At 39.9% G+C, this 25,573-nt stretch overlaps 1 protein-coding gene across 3 annotated transcripts in view; it reads right to left on the bottom strand.

Moving 5' to 3' along the window:
• Positions 1-25,573, bottom strand: part of CDH20 (cadherin 20) — a 196,996-nt gene that overhangs the window by 37,801 nt on the left and 133,622 nt on the right. For 2 of the 3 annotated variants that reach the window (XM_087439298.1, XM_087439300.1), the window contains exons 1-3: positions 24,953-25,206; positions 8,868-9,321; positions 423-717 (exon numbers count right to left, since the gene is read on the bottom strand). In XM_087439298.1, the coding sequence (XP_087295424.1) occupies positions 423-717; positions 8,868-9,113 (541 nt within the window). In that variant the 5' untranslated portion in view covers positions 9,114-9,321; positions 24,953-25,206. Of the gene's footprint in view, positions 1-422; positions 718-8,867; positions 9,322-24,952; positions 25,207-25,573 lie in introns of those variants that run through there. The other variant, XM_087439299.1, reaches the window with a different exon arrangement.

Raw genomic sequence — 25,573 nt, 5'->3', positions numbered from 1 at the left:
AAACTTCCATAACAACTATCTTGTACCTCTTTAATGGGGACGGCAGTTATTTGTGTTTTAAATTCTTAATAACCAGTAAAGACAACACAGCCTTTGGGCTTTTCATTGCTCTTTGGATCATACTAAAATGCTTCTCCTTTATGACTCAAACATGAGCGATAGATCATCTATCTATCATCTATCTTTTGTTTTGCTTTTAAGAATCAGTACTGAATAACCATACTAGGCTTATTATTACTATTATTGTTTACTATGGCTGATTCCAATGTCTAAGTAGCTTCCTGCCTGACTAAGGACTTGGTTGTCATTTTTGTTTTTTTATGATTTGTGAGCTGTTCTGCACATTCCTTCTCTGCATATGTACAGGAGGATCTTCTGTAGAGCAAGTGCTGTTTGTGAGAATCAGTGAATCTCCACCTTACCCACTGGTGACATTTCTGGCACAGTGGCGACATAAGGTCCATCCAGGAACTTGGGCTCATTGTCATTGATGTCTTGGATTTTGATGATGAACTCTGACTCGGGCTCCATTGGCCTGCCTGTCCTCCTGTCTAGGGCTTGAGCCCTTAAAGTGTACTGGGCCCTTTCCTCTCTGTCGAGCCTCTGAATGGCGTGGATGTCTCCAGTGGTGTCATCGATGGTAAACACAACACCTGCGCCTTCTCCGGAGAGGATGTATTTGATGGATCCGTCTCCCCTGTCCATGTCTGAATGGAGCTGAGGAAAAAAGCACCGAAATCTCGTTATGGACATGAATAGGTGTTGGAAATGACTTCAGTTTGGTCCAAACTTACAACCTCCTTTCAAACAGGATGATTTTTTTTTCACTCAAATGTTTAAAACGTCTGTCTATAAAGAACTAATATGAATTGAACGTGATTGTATCAAAGAGCAAATATAGGTGAATAAGTAAAGTTTTTTACTTTACTTGATGAGTAAGTAAAGTTTTTCCACATCACATTCAGTATCCTGAACTTACGATTATTATAAGTTCTTCTCCCTGAGAAGTATAGAAAACAGGAGTTCTGGAAAGTTTAGGTCCCCATCGTGAGAATAGGAGCAACTCTACTAAGGAGGAATCCAACATTTTCACTTAAGAAAGAAAAATGGACAAGCCTAAACACTTTAAAATAAAAAAGCGTCAATATAAATTAAGTTTTGGAGTTTTAAAAATGTTAGGACAATTCAAGTTGGCTGAAAAGCTGATGAAATGATTAATAAATAGGCTACTCCGCTGTACTGGAAATAGTAAATGACCTTCGGGGGCCCTTGCAGCTCTGATTCTGTGATCCCAATTCTGTAGTTTCATTCAGTAGGACTATGCTTGCTTGTTTCAGGTGTCAAAATGGAGTTTAACTGCTGGTTATTATTCTTTGCACCAGTATGTCTTTCCTTTTGGTGGGACCAATTTCTGAGCTCATAACTGAATCACTCAAATCTACATGTGGATGGTTGAGTTAGGAACATGCTTTCATCTACCCATCCAACTATGTTTCCCCCCAGATTACTTTGTAATGACTCTCAAAAGGATTCCACGGGCACTATTATTATATCAAGCCTAGAAATACATTTCTGTACCTCTAATTATAGACAGTGTGTATGAGTGTCAAGAACCCTGGAATTTTGTGCTATCCTATAAATAACAGTCTTTCTCTAAAGCGGGTAACAAAAAAATTAATTACAGTTAGCAGCCACTAACTCTGTTGTTGCTTGGGTGGTTGGCACTTTGCATAGTTCATTGAAGAAGTTTATGAGAATTAGTTTATAAAGTAGACAACCAGTGTTTGGCTTAGGCTAGGGAGGCAAATATATCTGGTCTGAACACTATCTATGTCAGTTATAAATTGAGTACCCTTCATAAATCATTTAATGTTTATTACTCTCAAATTCCTCATATTATAAATGTGGAGAACAACATTAATATTTACTTTGAAGGGTTATTGGGATCATTAGCATTAATGTCTGTAAAGCACCTAGCACAGTGTCTTGCCCATAATAGGAACGCTATAAATGGGGCTGATTATGATGATGACAGACGTGCATGGAGAAAAGGCTACTAACACTCCCAGCTCTTTGCTCCCTTCAGACCTCCAGGAGTGTAGCAGAGACAACAAAAACAACCTGTTGGCTTTTTTGTTGTGCATAGTCCAGGGGTAAAACCTGCAGAAAGCTGCCTGAAGCTTTGCCAGGACAGTGTTACTCTGAGGATTAACCGGCACAGACACTAAGAAGACATCTGAAAATGTATTCACAACATCCTCAGACAAGGATGGGTTTGGAGGTTGTGGCTGGCTTTGAGCTCATCTCAGATTGACTCCCAGCCAAATCACACAGGCGGTGATTTTGCTGCCTAGAGGAATTCAGCTGTGTCTTATCTAGAGAAGGGAAATAAGAGAGTAAAATGGACCGAAAAAATTGCTGTGGATTTTTTTCTACTTAAAGAATTCTATTTAGAATAAGTTCTCACATTTCCTCATTCCATATACAGTATTATTATTTTTTTCCCCACAATCCAAATCTTCTATTTGTGCAGTCACGAAAGCAGAGGTGCCCAGCTCTTATTGTATAGAATAGAAAGCCATTTTATTTGGACTTGGCTACAAAGAAATGAAAGTCCATTCTATCTGGAACTGTCTTCCTAGGCAGAGGAATGGAATTGAGAGGAGGAGGAGAAGGATCTCAGGATTTTTTTTAATTAAAAAAATATATATTGGTGTGTGTTTACATATATATGCATATGTATAGATATAAATATATGTAATTTTAAGGCATGTAGCATAGGACTTTCTCTTAGAATGAAATAGGTTAATTTAGGGCATGGCAGATTATCTAGGGGAAAAAGAAAGAATAGAAGCTGGTATAAAGAAAGTACTCGGGTGTTTTGAGGTGTTCTATTTGTCATCCAAAAAGTTTTGTCCTATGAGCCTTAAAAAAGCTAAGCATACTTGTGATCCTCAGAGGCCAAGTTTAAGTGCTCTGCGCATGGAGAGTGCTTAATAAGTGACAAAAGTCTAAAAAAAAATCTAAAAAATGTCTACAGCGGGCGGTTCTGTTTCCTCAGGAGCCATCCACTGGCTGATGTTGATAGAGTCTGGACTGAACCTCAGCTCTGTTATCTTTGTTTTCGTCTGTATTGGGAGAAGAATTTGAGGAACTCTGGGCTGTGAGTTCCTTGCAGTCAGGAACCACGTGGCTGTCATCTTAGTGTGGGTCTCACATGTAGTAAATGTTCAAAAAAATTTTATTGAAAGAATGGTGTGGGGTGTAGGATTAGGGTTAACGCTTTTTGTGAAATCATTTTACCTTTGTTTGAAAAGGGCTAGCATGCATCTTTCAAGTAGCTTCTGAGTGCATTTTTGCACGCATGTGTGCATGTGTGTGTGCGTTCAAGAGAGAGAGAGGAAGGGAGGGAGAGAGAGGATGTCCATGGAAGCAGGAGGGGCCTCTCGCGAGCAGGAGGAGCACCAGCTATGAAAGAGGCCAGGATCTGCTTACACAGAGCTGATTTCTGAGGAGCATAAGTGTATCAGTTCAGGATCCAGTCAGGGAACAAGAGCTACACCAGTTATTTTAGCAGACAGAGTTTAATAAGGAGCCTGAAAAGGCAAAAAGGGAATCCTGAGCTATCGGAGAGATAGTAACTCCAGGAAACAAGTTAGTGGCCCCCTGGCTGGGGGAGCGGTGGGCCGAGGTTGGGGCTCTTGGGACCTAGATGTTTAGAGGAGGCGGGCCTGAGACCTCTGAGGAGAGAGTGCTTTCCCCGGGGCTGGGGATTCAGGAGCTTAGAGGACGTGCCCCCCAGAACCCACCTCCCACAGAACTGAGACTTCTGAGAAGGGGGTGCCATCCAGTGGTGCTGATATTTCTGAGGGGCTGTGGTGAGGCTGGCAGGAGTGTGGAAAGAACCCAGAAACTGGAACCAACTGCTGGCTGGGTAAAAGGAGCAAGTGCCTTTCCCCTCCTCCTGCCTCCCATTCTCCCTCTACTACGTTCTACTGTCAGAACCCAATGGGGGAGATGGTTGGAAAAGGAGATATGGTGGCTTGTAGAGTCCCAGCCCCAGTGTTACAAAGTGGAATATGGAAAGGTGAATATAGAGCAGAGAGACACTAGCTTAATACCAGCACAGTAACGTGCACTTAATATCAGGGTTTCTCAACCATAGAATACATATTTGGTTGTAAAAATTGCAAAGAAGACACATTAACAGCTTTTCTCTGTCACTCAGCGAATTGGCAGTTTAGTAAAAATGTGTTTTATATTTATCTATATTTAATTCAACTAACACTGATTGAGCATCAGCTCTTTGGAGGAAGGTAAGGAGCTTCTGGAGTGAAGTTGGCAGCACATAGTTATGTATATCTTAGGAGAACATTTTTTTCTCCAAAAATCTCCTACACAGAATAAGACAGGTGGATATCCTCCTTATCCCAGTAATTCTTCAGTCTAGAAAATCTTCAGCCAAAGAAGTAGTGAATGATGGAAAGCGCATGTAGATTATGAAAAATATTAGTTGATTTAGGATTTTAAAAACAAGGGTGATTTTCACACCTTTTGTCATCTTTCATAGTGCCTTGTATAGTCCCAGGAATGCAGTAAGTGCTTACAATTGGTGGCTAGACAGCTTCTGTGTAGTTGTTAACCTCAGCATGACTTGGAACCACAGATTCGTGCACAAGCACAAGCCCTCTGCATCCCCCTCTTTGCATATGTCAATATAATCCAGCTTTAACTAGACACTGCCTTGTCCCTGGAAAGCCCAGTGTGGATTTTATAAGGCCATACCAATTACAGCTGATAATTGTTGCCATACTCCTTTCTGAAATAAGCAAATACTCAGGCAGGCTGTCTAAACAGACATCTTCCAGAGCTCAAGGTGACAAGCTGAATGCCCCTGGGGGAGAGGGAATGAAAGGTGGATGAATTCTCTTTCAAAAGAAAGTAAAGGGGAAAAGTGCCTGGGTAAGTAAATATGTAATAATCTTCCTTATGTGGAGGTAACACACCCAATTCAGGGTAAAAACTTTCACTAGTTGCTGGTATGTTGGTTGGATAAGATGACTGTAGAGGTGCACGGGGTGTCCTGTGTCCTGGGTTGGGGTAATTAGTGAAGGGTGAGCACTAATCGTTATTACCAGAGGGTGCTACACAGCTAAGTACTCCCAACGTCAGGAAGCAGTCAGGCTTGGTTAGATTCCTGATTCTACCCCTAACACCATTGACTCTTCTGTGTTATTTCTCAGGGCTAAGTCTAAAGTCATGGCCACATGCAGGGCAACATAAAGGAAAGCCCATGGCTTCGGTGTCAGATTTCCTGTTACCTTCTGTGTAACTTTGGGCAATAAACACAACCTCTCTGAGCCTAGTTCCCTAAGTGGTGAATTATACTTACCTCACAGCGGTTATGATGGTTAAATGATCTGCTCTATGTAAATGTGACTGACCATAGTACTGTGGTAGCCCAGTAGAACGTTAGATACCCTTGCCTTTCTACATTTTTGTATGTCCAGTTGTGTGCTGGGTACTCAGTGTTGGGGAGGTTTAGGGAAGGCCAGAGATGATTTTTCAGTTTCTACCCTTGGAACAAGGGAAGAGGGCTCTAAATTCTACATGCACACAAAGCAGTTACTGAGTACAAATGTGTTTTCTTAAACTTATTTTAGTAGTAGCCATGTATGTCTAGTTGGAAGAAATGTTTTACAAATATTGATTAGCTAGAAGTCTCTAGAATTCTGAATAGATGGAAGATGTGTTCATGATGGAGGTGGCTTTTAAGCTGAAGCCCTGAGGAATTTGAATGTGATTGAACAGAGAGGAGGTGACAGCGTGTCCTGGGCAGGGCAGTAGCAGGGGCACACATCTGGAGTAGGGACAAACGTGGTACATGTGTCAGGGCCAGTAAGGAGATCCTGCTTGGCTGGGATCAGGACCAGATTGGAGAAATTGTAGGAGGGGTTGGATAAGGGAGAAGGACTCGTTTTCTGGAAGTCCTTGAACTATATGCTATGAGCTCTGATAAGCATTGGAGAGCTACTGTGCTTTCTTAATCAGAGGAGCAACATGATGGAAAGGATGCTTCAAGGAGATAAATGTCTTGAGTCCTGGGGCAAGGGATGGGAAGAGTCTCTCTACAGGGAGACAGACAGTGCCTGCTTAATTAATCTCATCATGAAGAACAGAGGGACCACAGTAATGACAGAGCCTGGAGAGGATGAGGTGAATCTGAGAGAAACTGGCAAGGAGATATTGACAGGACGTGATGACTGGTTGTGCATGAAGGAAGGAGGGAAGGAAAGGGAGAAGTCAAAGAAAAATCACAGATTGTGAGGCCAAGAGATTTGCAGCTGCATTAGGTATGCATTACTGAGCTGCAAAATTCCCGTTATGAACTCCCTATATGACTACAACTACGACTACTGCTACTACTAAAATTACTGCTACTACTACAACAACTACTACATTACTACTACTACAATTACTACTACAATGGCAACTACTACAACAACTACTACTACTACTATTACTACTACTACTTCTTACTACTACAGGGTAGTGATTATCAAGATCTTACTCTGGGCCAGGTACCGTGCTAGGCACTTTACATGTGTTAGCTTATTTAATGCTTACTACACCATGGGGTACTCATTCATTAAATATCTTTTTGAGCACCTTCTATGTGACAGGTGCTGTGTTAGTCCTTGGTGATAAAATGGGAGCAACGTCTTTGCCCTTCCTGAGCTTATAGTCTAGTCAGGGGCTTCAGATAATACAATGTAAATAAACAAATAAATTAGATATTGTAGGTTGTGATTAGAGCTGTGAAAAAAATAATGGTAGTGAGAGAGTCTAACAGAGGGTTTTCCCTTAGAGATTGGTCAAGGAAGACCTAGATTCCAAGTGAGCCCTAAAGGATGAGGAGGAGCCAACCCTGAGAGAAGCCACGGGCAGGGCATTTCATTATGGGGGCACAATAAGGCAAAGCTTGGCAAGTTGTAGGAACAGAAAGAAGGCTACGTCCCTGGATGTGATGTGGTTGGAGGCCAGGAGGCAGGCTGAGTCAGAGAGGAATGGCCTCATAAACTGAGGGGAGGAGTCTGGATGATTCAAAGTACAACACGAAGACATTGAAGGATGTAAGCAGAGTGACATGGTCTGACCCACATTTAAAAAGATCATGTGTGGAGAGTGGATTGGAAGGAAGTGTGCGTAGAGGTGAGGGGACTGGTTGGGAGTGTAGGTATTTGCACAGGTGAGAGAGAACGGTGGAAGTGGAGATGAGAGAAATGAAAGATTTGGGATTTATTTTGGCATAGGACTAACAGAATTTGCAGGTGGGGAGAATGTGGGGTGGAGGCAGCAAGAGAAAGGGAGGAATGATCACCAGGTCTCTGGTTTTAGGAACTGAGAGATGGCAGTGCTAATATAGGAAGACTGCGGGCAGACTCGGTTTGGGAGGAAAAACAAGACTTCCTTATTGGATATGCTACAGTCGGGAGTTGTGTGAGTCATAAACGTGGAGCTATCACATATGCAGTCGGGTTTATGAGTCTGCAGCTCAGACAAGTGTTTTGAGCCAGAGATGGAGGTTTTGGATTCATTGGTTTAGAGGTGGTGTTTAAAACTAAAGGAGGGCGAATCCACTCAGTGTGGATAGAGAAGAGGCCCAGGGCAAAGCTTACAAGACCATGAACAAGGGATCAGGTGGAGGAAGAGGACCAGCAAAGAGGCTGAGAAGGAAGGAGGAAAAACGGGCTTGTGAAGATCTTGAAGCTGAGAGGAAAGTGAGTGAAGAAGGAGGGACCAGTCAGCAGCATCCAAGGCCGCTGTTGGGCAGTTCCATAAAATGAAACCACTGGCTTTGGTGGTAGGGAGGTCCTTAGGAGCATCAAAAACACAACCTTAGTGCAGTGGTGGGGACAGAAGTCAGATAACTGGGTTAAGAAGTGGGTGGGAGTTGAGGAAAGAGCTCATGTAGACAAGTCTTTAGAAGTTGTAGTTCTCTTATTATTCCCATTCGACATTTGAGGAAACAGGCTAACAGGGCTTAGTGACCTGTCCAAAGTCACTCTAGAAGCAACTGGCAGAGCTGGGTTTTGAACCCACATGTGTTTGACTCTGAAACCCATACTCTGTCTCTGTGCTAAACAAGTGTTTAAGTTATCATTTGAATGAATTATTTATTTTCTAATTAGTTCCTTGTTTCCCGTTTTCTCTCACTTGGTTGCTTTCATGAAATGGTCTCTGATTAACATCCGAATAAAGTAAACATAGGAGAAAGCCTGGATTAAAAATGAAATTATGATAGATAAATCAAGGGAATTCGAGTATAAAGTTTATAAATATATTCATTGATTGTCTCCAACTATCCTAAAGCACATGCTAGGATCTTCTGAAATGAAGAATGTTTTATTCTTTTTTTTTCCATTAAATTTAGGCCTCAGGCAATACCTGTGGAAATGCTTTGGAAAAAAAAAAAACCTACAAAGCAAAAAACCCTCTACTTTCCCCTTTACATTTCCCAGTTTCTTTTTCCCCCATCCCATCATTCCCAAGGCTGCTGCTGCCTCTTTGGGGACTTGAATGGCTCTTATAGGATCTGAGGTTTTTCCTCCAAAATGCAGTTCCTCGTTTTTCCCACTTAGAACAGAAGCAAGAACAGACAGAGAAATCTTTTCTTTCTGACTGGTATCAGACAAAGCAAAAATTAGATTTCAACTACCTGTCAAGTAACATCCCACTAGTTAAAATTGTTCTCAGGCCTCAGACACAGGCTATGTGAGCTTTCACATTCAATTCATATTCATATTCATATTCAATTTCAATATTTGATACTCTGATAATTTATCTTTCTATTTGGCAATTCTTACCTTGCCCACATACAAAGGGTCAGTTCCAGTGTACTCTTCCAGAACAAAAAACTGGTTCCAAACCCAGCTCCTCTTTGTCCGCGAGTGTGACTGTGGCTTGTCTGACAGGAGCTCTTCTAATTTGCCTGGCGGTGTTGGTGTGCTGGAGAGAACGGTGGTAGTAAGGTCCATCAGTCCGCAGAAGTACAAGGACATGCCAAGTCCAAGCCAGCTCTTTGCATTGCTCATTCTACCTGAAGTCCACATGGGATTGCCAGGTTTTCAGAAAGTAAAGTACAGGATGATAAAGCCACTGGAACTTGAGTGTTTTCCAAATAAAAAAAATATAATGCAGTGTATTAGACACTTAATGCTTCCCAAATGAGATCCCGATTCAAGTCAATCTGCTTGAAGTTGACTTCCTGTCAAGTTAAGGAAAACACGGTGTGATGATGTCAAATTCTTTCCTGTAGGCCTGTAGCAAGTTTTCAAGAAATGTCAGTAAATATTCAGTTTTCTACTCAACGAATTAGAGTCATAACATGTTATTGCTTTAGAAATGTTTGAGTAATAAATAATATTTTGATGAAAAGAACACAACTTATCTAGCTATACTCAATCCCAAACCTTTGGATATGGATTTCAGCAGGAATAAAACTAGTGAATAAATTTCTTCTCATTGGTAATGTAGCTGGAGGGTTATGCTGTATTATTGATTGGCTTGAATTAATAGTGTGCTCTTTCAAATATTTACAGTCAGTCTCCTAAACTCTTAAAAATAACATTCATTTCCAAAATTTACAACTAATAACTAATAGTTTCATTAGCCCAACTGCTTTTCTTGGCTCATTAAAAGACCAAAAGCAAAATGTAACCATCTTTTTTGCCACCTACAATTATCCTGTGCCTACCCCATGTTATTGATAATATTAGAAATCTTGGACTTCATGTATAAGCAGCCAGGGATCACTTCTGACTTTAATCGTTCTCTGAGCTCATGGTGGAATTCGATTTCACACTCTACGGCTTTGGCTCTGAAGCATTATAGGGGCTGCTAATGTGACCTCTCTAGGATTTGAATGGTTGGTTAATCATTATATCATTCACAACAGGCTTTAAAGTGCAATTAGTCACATGCTACTGTGGGCCAGCTAAGAGAGTCTAGCCAGCAAATATTTTTCCTGATCTGAAAGACTCATTTAGGCAAAGGAATGTTGACTTCTACCCTGGGGACACCTTTTCATCTGTCAATCCTCTCTTTTTGTTATGAAGTCAGATTATCTGGTGACCTCACTCCTGAGCTATGACTTCATCAACCTTTTCTTTGTTTACTTTGGCTGGGTTTAATGAGGTGGCATAGCACTCAAGCTACTCTGTCAAAGCAACCAAAATGTCTTCTGCAGGCTTAATATTTTCACTGTTAATGTGGAGAACTGCTGTCATCTTCTCAGAACAAATGTGTGTATTCGGGGATTTCAGACCCATGCAAATAAACAGTGATCCATTTCTACAAGTGGTTTAAAATTAATGCATTGATGCTAACTCAATTGCCACCTTGCACCTGTCATTGTCAGAACTCGTTTTAGCTTCCTCTCAAATACTCACTATTGAAATGAACAAAAGAATTAAAATATATAATCATTTCATACAATATGCCATTTCATTTCTGCATAAGAAATCACTTCAGTGAGAACTGATTGAGAGGAAAAAGGTGGGGGAGACTATAGAATTTCTGTAACAGAATGGGAGGCTGTACCCCTTATGAATTCTAGCTCTAAAGGCAGATTGATTGTTAAGAAAAAGCAAGCCAGATGTGCCTTATTTAGGGTGATGTGTTTGTTAATAAAAAACAGCAGTGTGCTAGAAGGTGGGTTACCAAGTATGAGCAGTTCTGTCTCTCTTTGGACTGATAGACAGAAACCCAGCTCATGCTTCTCTGATCTCTGTTTAAGGGGAGATGTTCTGGAGGAAGGAACCTTAACCCAGGAGATGAATTAATGAAAAAGATTGGTGAAAAATAGCTTTGCTGTTAGGGACCTAGAAGATGGACAAAAGGACATTACTGAAAAAGGCTATTGCCAGAATACTGTGATTGGTAACTACAAAGGGAATAGTCCATATATTGCGAGACACAAACCTATCTGTAATTTCCCCAAGGAGCGCTAGACTAAGAGTTAGACAGTTTGGTTCTATCTTCATTATCTCTGACTTGCTCACTTCCATGAATTTTCCTTCCTCGTTGAAAGCGAGGAAAAATAATAGTTCTCCTTCTACCTACCTCACAGGACCACCATGAGGATCTGTTGGGATAATGTAGGTGAAAGTGCTCTGTAAATGACTAAGATGCCAACTGACATTTGCACAGCCACATAAGGGGAAATCACCTGCGTCATGTGTAAAAATGATGAAGCTGAGTCTGAAATATATTTCTTGGGCACTTTTTGGACTGAAATTCTGAAAAGGCTTAATGTATGTATACTATTTCACAGATCTGTACATCTGTGATGAGTACCATTGGGTAGAAGATTCTAGCCCAGCCTAATTGTGTAGAACCAAGCACTGTTTTTCCGTACGAGGAAACATAATGAAGGACTAGCTATTAGAAAACTCTATAGATAGAGAAAATTCTTTTTTAGGATTGCATTTATCAAAGATACAGGGCTGGCCCCGTGGCTTAGCGGTGAAGTGTGCGCGCTCCGCTACTGGCGGCCGAGGTTCTGATCCCGGGTGTGCACCGATGCACTGCTTCTCCGGCCATGCTGAGGCCGCGTCCCACATCCAGCAACTAGAAGGATATGCAACTATGACATACAACTATCTACTGGGGCTTTCGGGAAAAAAACAAAGGAGGAGGATTGGCAATAGATGTTAGCTCAGAGCCAGTCTTCCTCAGCAAAAAGAGGAGGATTAGCATGGATGTTAGCTCAGGGCTGATCTTCCTCACACACAAAAAATAAATTAATTAAAAAAATAAAAAATAAATAAATAAATAAAACTGTTTAAAAAAAAGATACAACTCAATGTATATATTCAATTTAATATATTTCCTTTAATGTCTGTGTTTCATATGTGTACATTTTGCCTACGCATTATTTTCGATTATTTTGATTATTTTCTCTGGCTAGTTTTAGTCTTGCTTTTGGATTCTGAATGCGCAGGTGCATGTCTGTGTGGGGGATGTGCTGATATCCCTTAACCTGCTTCCACTGGCTAAATTTTCTGGACAGAATGAGGTTTGAAGACATTTTGAGGAATTTTAAGTACTGTCCCTTATATTCTCCCATTTCTTACAAACTAGACGTGCATTCTTGCCAATTAAACCCCTCTATCTCTACCTATAGGTGTGATCTGAAGAGCTCAAGGGAAAAAGAAGGCCTTCTTTGGAATCTTTGCGATGAAAATTTTGTAGGTGGTTCCGTTTCAAGAGCTTTCATCTCTCTCTCCTGCCCTCCCACACACTAGTGCAAATCCCTCGCGTTCTTGTCTTTCACTGAACACGTACAAAAGGGGCTTTTGGATGTTTAGGACCAGTGGAGCCCTTGGTGATCCTGTGAAAGCTCTGGTGGTCCGTGTGCACCTCTCATGCTCCCCTTTACAAATCTGAGGTATCAAAGCCCGCAGTGCCTGTAAACTCTTCCTGTGTTAAATAACTTAATAGCTATAGTTGATGGAAAGCACTTTATTCTTGCTTCCGCAGGGCCGAATGCATGAAGAATACTCCCCGCCTAACTTCTTAGAAAGTAAAATCTGGGTTATACAATAGTTACATTATTCTTTTCACAATTAGAGCTGTTTTTATACAAGTGAAGGGAAAATCAGTTCTATCAGAAATACTAACCAGTTTGCAATTATTATAAATAATACAGTTCTTATATCCATGTTTTTTTCCTGTGGGATAAGAATAGCGATGGTGTGTTTGAAGGTGGGCTAACTTCTGTTGTTCTTATAAAGGAAGAGACTAATATATGTATATTTGTATATGTAGATCAGCTTTGGAAAACCACATATGCCACACGAAGAATACATTAGTGGAAATAGACTTCTGTGTTAAATGAGTCTTTTAAAAGTTTTTTCCCCCATCCTGCCTGAAGAAAGCAAACAGCTTGGTAATGAACACAGTAGGAAGAAATTAAAGTTGTACATAAAGTGTGTTCTCAGTGAATTGTTTATTTTGTTACTTAAATTCATTGTGATATTTAAAATGTAGGGGGAAGGGCTGGTAACTGCTTTCTCCTCGAAATGAACTGGGCTTTTATGGTCTCCCCCTGATTTTTTTCTTCATTATTCCAGTTTTCCTGAGGTTTTCATGGCTAATGGAAGTACTACTCAGTAAAGCTCAAATGATATCTCTGTAGAAGCAGAAAGTCAGTCGCCTCTGCTAGTGACTCCCTCTATGAAGGGGGGCATGTTTTAATTTTCTGATGTGGCCTCATGCCTTTACAGAGGTAAATATAGACAGTGGTGTTGCGGTTTTAGGCAGCTAAACTTCTTAAGCTATCACTTTTACTTACAGAAAGAGCCTCAAAAATGTACTTTTTCTTTAAAAGAAACTTGGTGAAGATCTTAGATATTACAGTGAAATATGACAATATACCATGAGGTGCATCAACATTAAATCGTAACAACTCAGCATCACAACATTATCTCTCCTCTCAATCAAGGGTCTCTTTTGAGAAATATGAACAAACGCATTTTACTTAGGAGTAAAAATTCTTCAGTGTAGAGTATAGAACCCACAGAGATCAAAGCAGGTGGTTCCAAGTATGAATTGGAGTGAAAAATTCATATGATGATGATATCTCTGAATATGTACAGTTCACAAACAATAAGATTCCTCTTGTGGAATCCCATAAAGAAAATATTTTCAGTGCCTCTGTAAACAGACTTTCAACATTTCTGAATCTGGATGTGTATGTCTGTGCTACTGACCGAAGTCCACCACTGGGGATCTGTTTTAGAAAGGGTGTGTAGTATGGTTTTGTATGCTGAAAGATGAGACAGTTCTCTGATCTGAAGTCTTTTTCATTTACTACAGATGTTCCATCTCAATTTTTTCCTGGGCAGTCATTAAGTGAGTAAAAAAAAAGGTCCATACTTCTTTTGTGGCCCTCAACTTACCAGCCTACCCAAAGCCACCCATCTACGGAGGTGATTAACTCTCAACAGAGCCAGAAGAGGTTGTCCAGGTATTAGATTTCCTGAATTTGGGTTGTGTTCTCACTTCCACTCCCCTACTCTATGCCTCATCTGCTTCGTGACACTGTCCCCAACCCCAAGGTTAACATTTCTGAAATGGGGTATATCTTAAAATCAGTGTGCACATTTAGTGTGGTCATATTTCCTTCCTCCATCCCTCAGAGAAGCTGTTAATAAGTTGATGGTGTGTCTAGAATTGAGGAATTATGGTATTACCTTTTTTTAAAAAAAAAATTTGAACAGAAGAGTAAAAACAAAGAATACTTAATTTCCATGGAGATTTCTTAGAAAAGGTGGTCATCACTCTTGCTTATTCTAATTTTGATTATTTATTTTCCTATGAATTCATGCTTCTCCAAGTTCCTCAAAAACTGTGGAAATCCTGAGCCTAAAGGTTCACTCTTATAGTGTTTATACAGCTATTATTAGTCTCTGAATCTTCCCTTTCTCACCACTCGTTCTTTCCGTTCTCCATTTCCTTCCTACAACCAAACTAGTTTATGAGAGGTTGTGCTGTTGTAAGAAGTTCAAAAATGGAACTGTGGGTTGGATGTGGCTGAGGGGGAGGTATAGGGTGCCTAACTGAAGAGTTTAGGAACAATATCTCATTTTATGTAAGGCTAGGGACGTGTGTGTGTGTATGTGTGTGTCCACGTGTGCATAAAAGAAGTAAAACAAAAAAAATGGTAGAAAGCTTGAATTATGTAATTAAGAGCTAGCTTTGAAAAATCTGATCAGTCCCATAATAAAACCTGCTTTGCATATCCTGTATATATGCTGACCCTCTAGCTATAAATTCTTTAGCTCAGGTCATGAATAAAGGAATTTCCACTTTAGAAATCCTTTTGCTAGAGTTCATGCCCAATTCCTCTTTGCTTTCCATTCTCATTATAATCAATTTTTCCAGTTGAGGGTGCCCTGTCTTTCTTTCCATATCCTCCAAGAATGGCAAATAGATTCTTACTGATCTTTTCACACATACTTAGTATCTAGTAAATGTTTTAATCCTCAAGGAGTCGGGAAATTTTTGACCTACTTTACCCTTCCTTCAGTTTTCACTTTTAATCAAGCTAATGAAACTGCAGTTCAGTCCATGGGCAATTTCTTTGACTACAGTTAGACAAGAATGATCAATTTTGATTTTTCAGAGCGACAACTCACATGCTCACTAATTTCTAGTCTTACGCGACATTTATAATTGCATTAAATTTGTGCTTGTTCATTAAAAAAAAAGTGTGTGTTTTAAATGTAATTCTTTGGCTAAGGTTGTTCTTTGATAAGAAGTTGCAAATAATTGCTACTCAGTGTTTTCTCTTATAACTGCCTTTGTACAGAACTTTAGGCACGTGGGACAATTCTGTAGTCTTCCCTGGACCATAAAGATTAATCCACAGGAAGAAGAGATTTTGGCAAAAGTAAGTTTGCTATCTAAAATTAAGGCAATTTATTAAGTTGATAAATACTTGAACATACAATATGTTTAATCAAATATGTTAATATATTGGTTTGTGAAGCCAAACAAAATTGAGTTTCAGTTTTAGCCCTACCACTTCTTATCTTGCAATCTTGAGCAAGTGAATTAAACTCTTTCCGTCTCAGTTTGCCATCCACAAACCAGAGATAATTACAGACTGTCACAAGGTGATTGTCAGAATTAGGGGAGAAAATATATAGGAAGCTCTTAGCGCAGTGTTCGGCAGATGGTTAAAGCCTTGTGTTTGAAAAATAGTAGGTGCTTAATAAATATTTAGTTCCATTTTCCTCCTTCAAGTAGTTTACAGTTTAGTGGGGGAGATTCTACAATTACTACTAGTAGTAGGAATAGTAGCAGAAGTAGGCATAGGCTTAATACCATTACTAGCAGTGGTGATGATAGGGTTGTAGCAGCAGCAGGAGTAACAGAAGCGATCACAGCAGAAGTAATAACATGGAGTGTTTACTCTATGCCAGGCTGTGCTAAGTAATTTACATTTACTTTGTCATTTAATCTTTACAAGAATCCCATGAAAAAGTATTCTTTTCTCATTTTACAAAGAAACAAAGAATAGAAGTGGACAGGGGTCGGCTCCTACTGGCTCTCAGGAGAGCCTATTTGCACATCTCTTCCCAACTCCTTGAAATCAGCCATGATGTGAGTATTTACACCAAAGCTATTGGCAAATGCTATCTAGCAGATGAACTGGGTTCATTTGAGTATTTACACCAAAGCTATTGGCAAATGCTATAAGCAGATGAACTGGGTTTCTTGCTCTGGAGTGACTCTGCAGCATGGGCTTTGTACATGACTGACTATAATATGGATCTGTCTGTGATAAGGACCATGAGAGCCCTAAAAACAAACTGCTAGGCTAGGTTGGAAGAGGGAGAAATGATTTCAATCAGGGAGGAAAAGGTTTAAGGTAGCATATGAACTAGACCTTGAAGGATAGAAAGTAAGGCATTCTAAGTGAAAGAAAATGCAAGCCCAAAGGTGCAGATGCAGAATGCAAAGGGCCTGTCTGGGAGAATAATGATTTAATCTGCTTGGACAATGGGGTCTATTCAGGAGAGTAATGAGAGATGAGGCAGCAAGTACAGGCAAAAACCAGTAGCTAGGAGCTTTGACTATTGCTGGACTGAAGTGATTGGAATATATTTAGTTGTTCACAGTGAGTAGTTAAAGGTTTTTGAGCATGAAACGTAACCTATCAAATCTCTGTGTAATTGCGTTGCTGGAGAGGAGTGAAGAGGAGGTGGGAGATCAGTTGAGAGTCCAGGGAAAACTGGTAAGGAGAACTTCAAGCAGGATCTTGGGGGCTGAAAAGATTGGCGCGATGTCTGAACTCTTGACGAGGCAGAGTCTCCAACACTTGCAAAACTGAATAGATATGAAGGACGGCGGTGCGGGAAGAGATGAAACAATGACGAGAAAACTTCTGTGCTTAGGTTGCCGCAGAAAGCTGGAGGAGGCATTAGTTACAGGCAAGGTAATAAATTTGGTTTTAGACTTAGGGATAAAAAATTCATCCCTCTATGCCTGATTATTTAAAGAGGCAAGAACTTGCCTTCTCTTTTTAGTCCAAAGTTTCAAAGCTGCTTTGGGCATAAAGAAGTGAGCTCCTTCTCCCTTAGAGCAATTCTTGCCGAGCGCACACGCTGAATCCAGGCTAGCTGAGGCTTTCTGACCTGGGGCTGGACCTGCTCTAAGTGGCTTCTTGGGGCTGACTTGGCGAACCATCTGGAACTTCAGCTCAGCTAAGGACTTTCTGACCTGTCAGTTCTCAAATATTGATCCTTTTACACAATCCCCACTCTCACATTGGAGTCGTGGGTTATCTTTCATTCTTCTAATGTGTAAGGAATGTACACAAAGAAGACAATTGGATAATCTGTTCAAGGAAAAGAAAAAACAAAACAAAACAAAAATCACATTGATATTTATTATTTATTCTGTTAAAGAGAAACTTGTCTTCTAATACATGCTTTCAAAAAAAAAGTCTCTATTTTGGAGAATGGCACATAATTTGGAATCAGGACATCTTGGTTTAAGACTGTTTCCAGCTCTGCCACTTGATGTGTAACACTGGGCATTTGCTTAATCTTTTTGAGCCTCAAGTATGGGATAATAATCTTCTCTAAAGGTTTATCACAGACTATCATGACCTAATACTGTAGATTAAGTTCTGTTTAAAAAAATTTTTTTTTACTTCCTATGTGTTTCTCTTTTCATCTATCTTCTCAAAGCACCTGGTGCATTTTCTGTCATGGCTCCTCATTATTCAGTGTTGTATACTTGTCTCTCTCTTCTCCATACTGTTTTTATTTATTTATTTATTTTTTTGTGAGGAAGATCAGCCCTGAGCTAACATCCATGCTAATCTTCCTCTTTTTGCTGAAGAAGACCGGCTCCGAGCTAACATCTGTCACCAATCCTCCTCCTTTTTTTTTTCCCCCAAAGCCCCAGTAGATAGTTGTACGTCATAGTTGCATATCCTTCTAGTTGTTGTATGTGGGACACCGCCTTGGCATGGCCGGAGAAGTGGTACGTCGGTGTGTCGGTGCGCGCCCGGGATCCGAACCCGGGCCACCAGTAGTGGAGTGCGCGCGCTCAACCGCCAAGCCATGGGGCCGGCCCTCTTCTCCATACTGTAAGCTCCTTGAAGACACAGCTCATGTCTTTTATCCACAGATCCTTGATAACTAGTGCAGAATTTGGCACATGCTAAATGCTTAGTAAATATTACTTGAGTGCCAATGTATTTTTAAGCTGTAAAAAAGTACTTAACAGTTTGATATTATTATTCCTTCTGCCTTCAAGCTTTTAATTTGATTTAATTAATATTTTTAATACTGATTTTAATATCTGTTCTTACCAGCAATGTATTATGAGGCAATAAAAGTCAAGACAGTATAAGGCAACAAAAGTCAAGGAAACAGTGAGTTTTTACAAATAATATTTTTGTTCTTGGACAGCAAATGTAATAAACTTTAACGTGTCAGAAGAACTCTAGACCTTGGCATCGCTTGTTTTTAACGTAAAGTTAAAGAATCCTTTGTAGAGATGCTTGGAAACTTTATGAGGGAATTGGGATGTGAAAAATTACAGTGGCCTAAAATTATGTGGTATTTTTTAGTTGTTTAGTTAAAGGGATATGACCATGAAGTTATCTCTGGTGGCTTAGCTTTTTACCTCCTTAATTTGGGGGAAGGGGACAGATATGAGAAGATCTTTTTTTCTCTAATTCTTTTCAAGGTCAACCTCGACCCGTTCCTTTGACAATTCCCTCTTTCTTGCACCTAGATCCTCTTTATTAGTCCAGTCCTCACCATATGACTATATTTACATTTCCTTTTAAAGTGTTTTTATTCTGTCTTCATGTTTCAATGATAGTTTGGCTATGTATAGAAGTCTGTGGTGAAAATTGCCCCATTTTCTTCTATAATCCAGTTATACTACTATTGAGAAATTCAATGTATTTTAGCAAAAGGATAGAACAACCTATTAAAGAGATATGGGATCCGAGAGAATGGGATCCAGCATAGGAGACCAGCAAGGAGAAGCCCTGGAATCACAGTTGTACACCAGGCCCGGGCTACAAAACCCTTCCCACAGTATTATCAAAGTACTACCATAGGTAGTGAAGAAAAATGTTGATACGTTGAACTAAATAATTAGAAAATTTTATATTTTTATATATAAAAATTAGGCAATGTGCACAAGAAAAAGGCTTATTATCCTTAACATATTAAGGAATCTTTATGCTCATTGTTAAAAAGGATGCTCATTCCAATAGAAAATGATCAAATGACAGTAAGAGAAATTCACAAAAGAGGAAATAAAATGACCTATAATATATGATAAACATCTTACTGTCACAATTTTCTGAAGAATATAAACCATTTTCAACCTATTAAATTGGAAAACATTAAAAAATAAACTAACCAATGTTGCTGAGAGTGTGGGGAACTGGACATTCTCATAGACTTCAGATAGGAGTCTAGGTTGACAAAACTTTCTTGAAGGCAATTTTGCAATATGTGTCATGTCTTTAAAATGAATATGTAATTGATCCTAAGGAAATAATTATGGTGTATATTTTATTTGAATTTAAATGTATTTATATTTATTTTAGTATTCATATTATAGCAAAAAACTAGACTAATCGAGATTTCCAACAATAGAGGATTTAAAAAATTATGATATACTCATGCAAAGGGATGCCATGCAACTCTGTCTTTGAAGGAAGATCGAGAATTGGTTCTAAAGATATTCTCAAAAACACCATTAATATCAACGTCTTAACACATTGTTGCCACACACCCTTCAATTGGAGGAACAGAGAATTTAGCCACTTCAAAGTTTTATCAGAAAGCAGGAAATCTACTCTAGAAATACTTCAGAATGAACTAATACAGTGAGTCAAGTTATGTTAGAATTAGCTGATCCTAGGCTGATATTGTCCATTATCTATAGATCCCAATTATCTTTATAGAAAGTAACTATAGAAGACATTGTCCTTAAGCCTGAGCTTCAATATTCTCATCTCCTCCTTGATACCACTGTCTCTTGGATCTCCCCAACAGAACATGCCCAGCCATAGGCATATAACAAGAGTGGTTATTTGATCTGTAGGCTGCAGCAGCAACTTGCCTCTAATTGTATCATAGTAATACAATCATGGGGCAGAGATTGGTTAAATGTCTTCATTTTTCTGGGCTATTTTTATTTCCTGATGAGTCTTCAGTAGTGTTATCTAGCTGAGTAACTGGAACCACATTTCAAGCAAGTGTATGAAGTGGTCTTAATTTGGACACTGCTCCCCAAAAGTCTAGTCCAGTTAGCTTCTGATAGGATCATTGAATATATACTTAAGTTAGTATTCTTCTTTGGGGAGTTCCACCATGTTAACAAGGGATATATAAAAAAAGAGATTCACAAAAGGCCCAAGACAAATTAGTCCCAAACTAGGTCCTTCTAAGCAAAGTGGAGCCATCATGGGTCCCAAAAGTGACCAGCACTCATGAGGAGTGAGAACTCTTCTGAATCCAGGATTTTCTCCGTCATTTCAGGCTCATCAGAATCCAATCTAGGCTTCTTGGCATCAAGGTCACCAAATCTATCAAGAGGCACAAATGTCTGATGCAATGAGGAAAGGGGGATCCAATCCACTGATCCTCCATCATTTGACTTCCTACTGAAGCATTTTGGCACTAATTCCTGTTTTCTGGCTAGCTATTGCTATGAAACAAATCACCTCAAAAGGTAGTAGCTTAAAACAATGATCGTTTTATTCGTTTTTGTGGTTTCTGTGGGTCAGGAATTTGGATGTGTCTTGGCTGAGTGGTTCTGGCGTGGGGTTTCTCAGGCATTAGCAGTCAGATGGTGGCTAGACTGGGACGGCAGGGGACTGGTGCAGCTGGAGGCTGCTGGGGTATCTGTGTCTTCACACGGTCTCATTTAGTAACTTTATGTCCGATTTCCACACGGACTAATTTGGGCTTCCTCACAGCATGGTGGCTTCCATGAGGGCAGTTGGAATGTGTACCTGGTCAGGGCCAGTGTGAGTGCTCCTGTTCTCAAAGCAGAAGCTGCATCATCTTTTATGAATCCTCTCAGCTTCGCTTCTGCTGCATCCTGTTGATTATGAACCACTCGAAAATCCACACATACACGGGGAAGAGAATTAGACTCCACCTCTTGACAGCGGAGTGGCAAGCCTCCAGAAAGCCTGTGGGATGAGAGATCTTACTGTGGCCATCTTTAGAAAATACACTTTGGCACACTTGGAATATCAGTCAAGCCACCCAGGGCCACTGAGTTCAGTGTGGAAGAACTTTTGTAATCTCAGAATAGCAAAGGCAAGTTTTTGTATTTAGAAGGGCATGGGAATAGTTATTCTTTTTCTTTCATTTTTTTTTTTTTTGTGAGGAAGATCAGCCCTGAGCTAACATCCATGCCAATCCTCCTCTTTTTGCTGAGAAAGACTGGCCCGGGGCTAACATCCGTGCCCATCTTCCTCCACTTAATATGGGACGCCACCACAGCATGGCCTGACAAGCGGTGCTGTGTCGGTGCGCGCCTGGGATCCAAACCCAGGCTGCCAGCAGCGGAGCGCGAGCACTTAACCGCTATACCATGGGGCTGGCCCAGGAATAGTTATTCTTTGATTTAAAAAAGACATATAGAACAAGTTCTGTCTGAATGGCCAATTTCCATTTATGTTGTGACAGAGATGGGTATATCTAAGGGAGGGAGTTCTATGTAAGCTATAAATATAAAACTTTTGATTATGCCTACTCAGACATAACAAATGAGGAAATATGGCTCTGACTGTTCAGTGCTGAGTGACTGGAGAATTATCATCAATGGATCATTTTCAACTTTAGTGCAACGACAAGCAGTATTTTATAGGAGTAATTCTGTATCAAGTGTTTAATATTCATTCATAATTTTAAGGCTATCTAAAGTCATGATCACTAAGCATTTAGATTTTACCAAAGTGGAACAAATTAAAGTGATGGTGGTACAGGATGTGGCTTGGCTTTAGACACAAGGCTCTTTGGAGAAGTATTAAAATATAAACAGAGCAATAAGGAATAAAATAAAATCTGGTAACATCTAGAAATGAGTAACATCTAGAAATGAGAACTCAGTGAACAAATAATATTGGTGGGTCATAGTGGATATCATTTCCTCCCAGTTTGACTCCCAATTTTTTCTTTGTTGGATGTCTGCTTTCTTTAGCTTGGGGAATGAAGGGCTCTTCTAGCCATCCAAGTAGAAATCCAGAAGTCAGTGTAAGATTTCTTCCATCCTCACATCCCCCTCCGATAAATTTCATATCTTCACCACTGCAGCAGCATAACTGGTGTCCTGTTCTAATCTGTTCTCTTATCAGCCAGAGGGATCTTATCTTAGCAGGTCACTCACCTGCTAAAAAGTCTCTAATGGCTCCTCATTTCTTAAATGATAAAATCTAAACTCCTTGACAAGGCACTTAAGGACCTACATGATCTGGCTTCTACTTATCATTCTAGCCTCTTCTCCTGTCCCTTCTCCCCTCATATTTTTTGGTCCATCTAAATAAACTACAGACTCTATATTTTAACACCTTCATGCTTTTATTCAAACATGAATGCCTTTTCCAGGCCCTTTGCTTGGCAATCTCTCTTCCAGGAAGCATTTATTAATTACCACGCCTGTCTTCTGTGCCCCCATGCTACTCTGTCCATTCTGCCAGCACAGCCCACATGGTCTGCTTTCCCTACTAGCCTGTGAATTTTCTGAGGGCAGCGACTGTCACCTCTGTATCTTCAGAATTAGCTCAGTGTTGGCACCAAGCAGGAATTTAATAAAACTTGGAATAGAATTAAATTAAATAAAAAGTGAACAACAATTCAGCAATATAACATTTAATTTCAAAGAGAGTCATGGCACCTGTATGGTAATATTAACAGTGTAGCATCCTGAGGAACCACCAGGCAAGACTGGGATCCTTTGTCGGTTTCTGAGGGCTACAACCCAAAGGAGGTTGGGGGTGAGGATGGAAGCCTGGAGCGGGTACGGAGGAGTCCACAGGGCCGTAAAGATGAAACCTACAGTGTCCAGGGAAAGGGATCTTTAAGGCTAGAGGAGAAAAAGTCAAGGTGCAGTTTAATAATGGCACCCAAATTTGTAAAATTCATCTTCACCAAAGATGGGCATCTCCTAGGAATCAGGAGCAGGGAACACAGCCTTCATCAGTAGCAGAAGAGATTTAAAGAAAGATAGATTTCCTGACAGTGAAGCTTATAAACTGGGACAGGTTGCTTATGGAGATTAAGAAATCTCCTGCCCTTTTTTGGGCAGGGGGAGAAGATAGGGGCAGGAGACTGCAGAGGAGGAAGTTTCTCACTGACTTAAGTGTAGATCTGCCAAAGGTAGGGGATGGAACCAAAGGCTTTAAGGTCTTTTACAAATCCTGTAAATCAACGATATTTTCAAATGCTGACTTTGCATAATAGTAAGCATTTACAACATCTCACTCATTTTTGCCTAGGAGAAATGTTGAATTTACAAGCATACAAGCTAATTCTTAAGAATTAGCAGTCCCTCCAAAGTGCAATCAGTCGGTGATGATGCTTGATTCTAGCTTTTCTATTTTTACTTGCTGTAAAGTATCAGTCAAAAAAAAAGAATTTTTTTAATGACCTGCTGATTGACCTCAGGTAACACTTGTGGCAAGATAGGATTGTTAGCTCTGCTGTCTGAAAAAACTGTGTTCCTCCTCTGCTTTTATGCTGGCACTTTTCCCCTTTCTGATATTTAAATACCATATAGCAGTGCCACAAAGAGGTTCAAATGTTACCAGGGAAACTGCATTAGCAGTTAGAATTCCTGTATATTTCTTTTCTATGTTGGTAAAGGAATTGGGCTTCTTTGGAATGGAAAATGCTCTTGTGTATTGTTTGCAAAATTTATTATTTCTTTCTCCTATAATCCTTTCATCTTTCCTCTACAGTAAAGAATCATGAAAAGAAACCCATATAAACTCTACAAGTTTTTGCTCTTATACTGTAAGTCTAAGAATAGTTTAACAGGAGCCAATCTGCATATTCTAATCCATATTAAGGAAAAAGATTTTTGTAAATGTTTCTCTTCAAAGTACTAAAAGTAAATGAAGGTTAAAGAGGGAAGCTACAAAGAAAGCCTTATTAATGGAAAATATGTTCTGATAAATCAAACTGATTCCAACCTTAATAGTCAATTTAAATAATGGAATTGGTTAATAGCATCAAATTAGGATTAAAGAAAGGGATAAAAATCTATTTCCAGAAGTTATTTCAAAACAAGACATTCACTGGCTGATGCCATATTATATCAATCTGATTATACTGTACATAATAAAGCATGCCCTACGATAAAATCCTGCTGGGAGATGTGTTTAATCAGATACCTTTGATATTATTTGAGTGAAAGCTACTTTGGACTCAAAAGAATCAAAGAGAAAAATCTTTAGCTCCTGCAATCAATCTTAATCCACTGTGGATGCTAGTGCTGTATACATACCCCATCCTAATCTATTCCCAAACAGAAGCAGGAGCTAACTAGTTGGGATTTCAGATTTGTCCTTTCAAATGAACAGAAATTTGTTTTGCTTAATAACCATGTTCCACACTGACTGTTCATTTCTAGGCGTATCACAAATAGAGTCAAGATAAAGATTTTCTGTTGGCAGGAATTTTAATGGACACTGGTGACTACAATTAACAGCCACCCAATCATAATTTAAAATTACTATTTTAGATAGCTTTGTTTGGCTCCCACAGGAACTAAATCAACACATTCATTTCCCAAGACAGTCTTTCTATGTCACTGACCAATTTAAAACCAAATTTTGTGAAGATATGTCATAGAAATAACAGACGACATGAAAAGTTTTATAACTTACTTTTCTCCTTCTTCCACGGAGTGCACTATTTTTGCGTTTTCCTGAGCTTGTCACTTTAGTTGTGGAGTCCACTTCATGCTGCCAGCTCCCACTGTATGTCAGAACAACTTAAAGTGGTCCTCCCTTTGCCAGTTGGAAATTGGTCTTTAAATTACAATCAGCTCTAAAGGAGGCCATTGGATGTAGGGAATTTAGTCCAGTAACTTTGAGGGGAGAAGGCTGCACCCAGCTAAGGCTTTCCTTCCCCCTCTGCTAGTGCCATGGAGTGAGAACACATCTCTGGGGGGAGATAAGACCCAGCCAGCCACCAAGTTGCTGATGCAACCTAAAGCTACTTGGGAAGTGAGTGAGAACAAAAGGCATCACTTATGTTAGGTGATTAGCGGCAAATGATGTATGGGGGTGGGAGGGAGCCTGGCGTATACAAGGAAGGGGGGCTGGCAGTTGCCCTTGTCTAGAGTGGGGAAGGACAAAGAATGCTGTCCCTGAACATTTGAGGCCCTGGGGGATTTCTTAATAGACTCAAACGGCAAAGGACTATTAGCAGCCTTGTACAGTAAGAGCTAAAGTTCTTTGGACATGTTGGCCTCACAGACAGCTGAAAATATCTAGTGGCAAATA

This window comes from Ceratotherium simum, chromosome 14 (genome assembly GCF_057802395.1).
Source record: "Ceratotherium simum simum isolate JZ-2026a chromosome 14, ASM5780239v1, whole genome shotgun sequence".
Taxonomy (NCBI): domain Eukaryota; kingdom Metazoa; phylum Chordata; class Mammalia; order Perissodactyla; family Rhinocerotidae; genus Ceratotherium; species Ceratotherium simum.
This window is presented reverse-complemented; position numbering and strand designations above follow the sequence as displayed.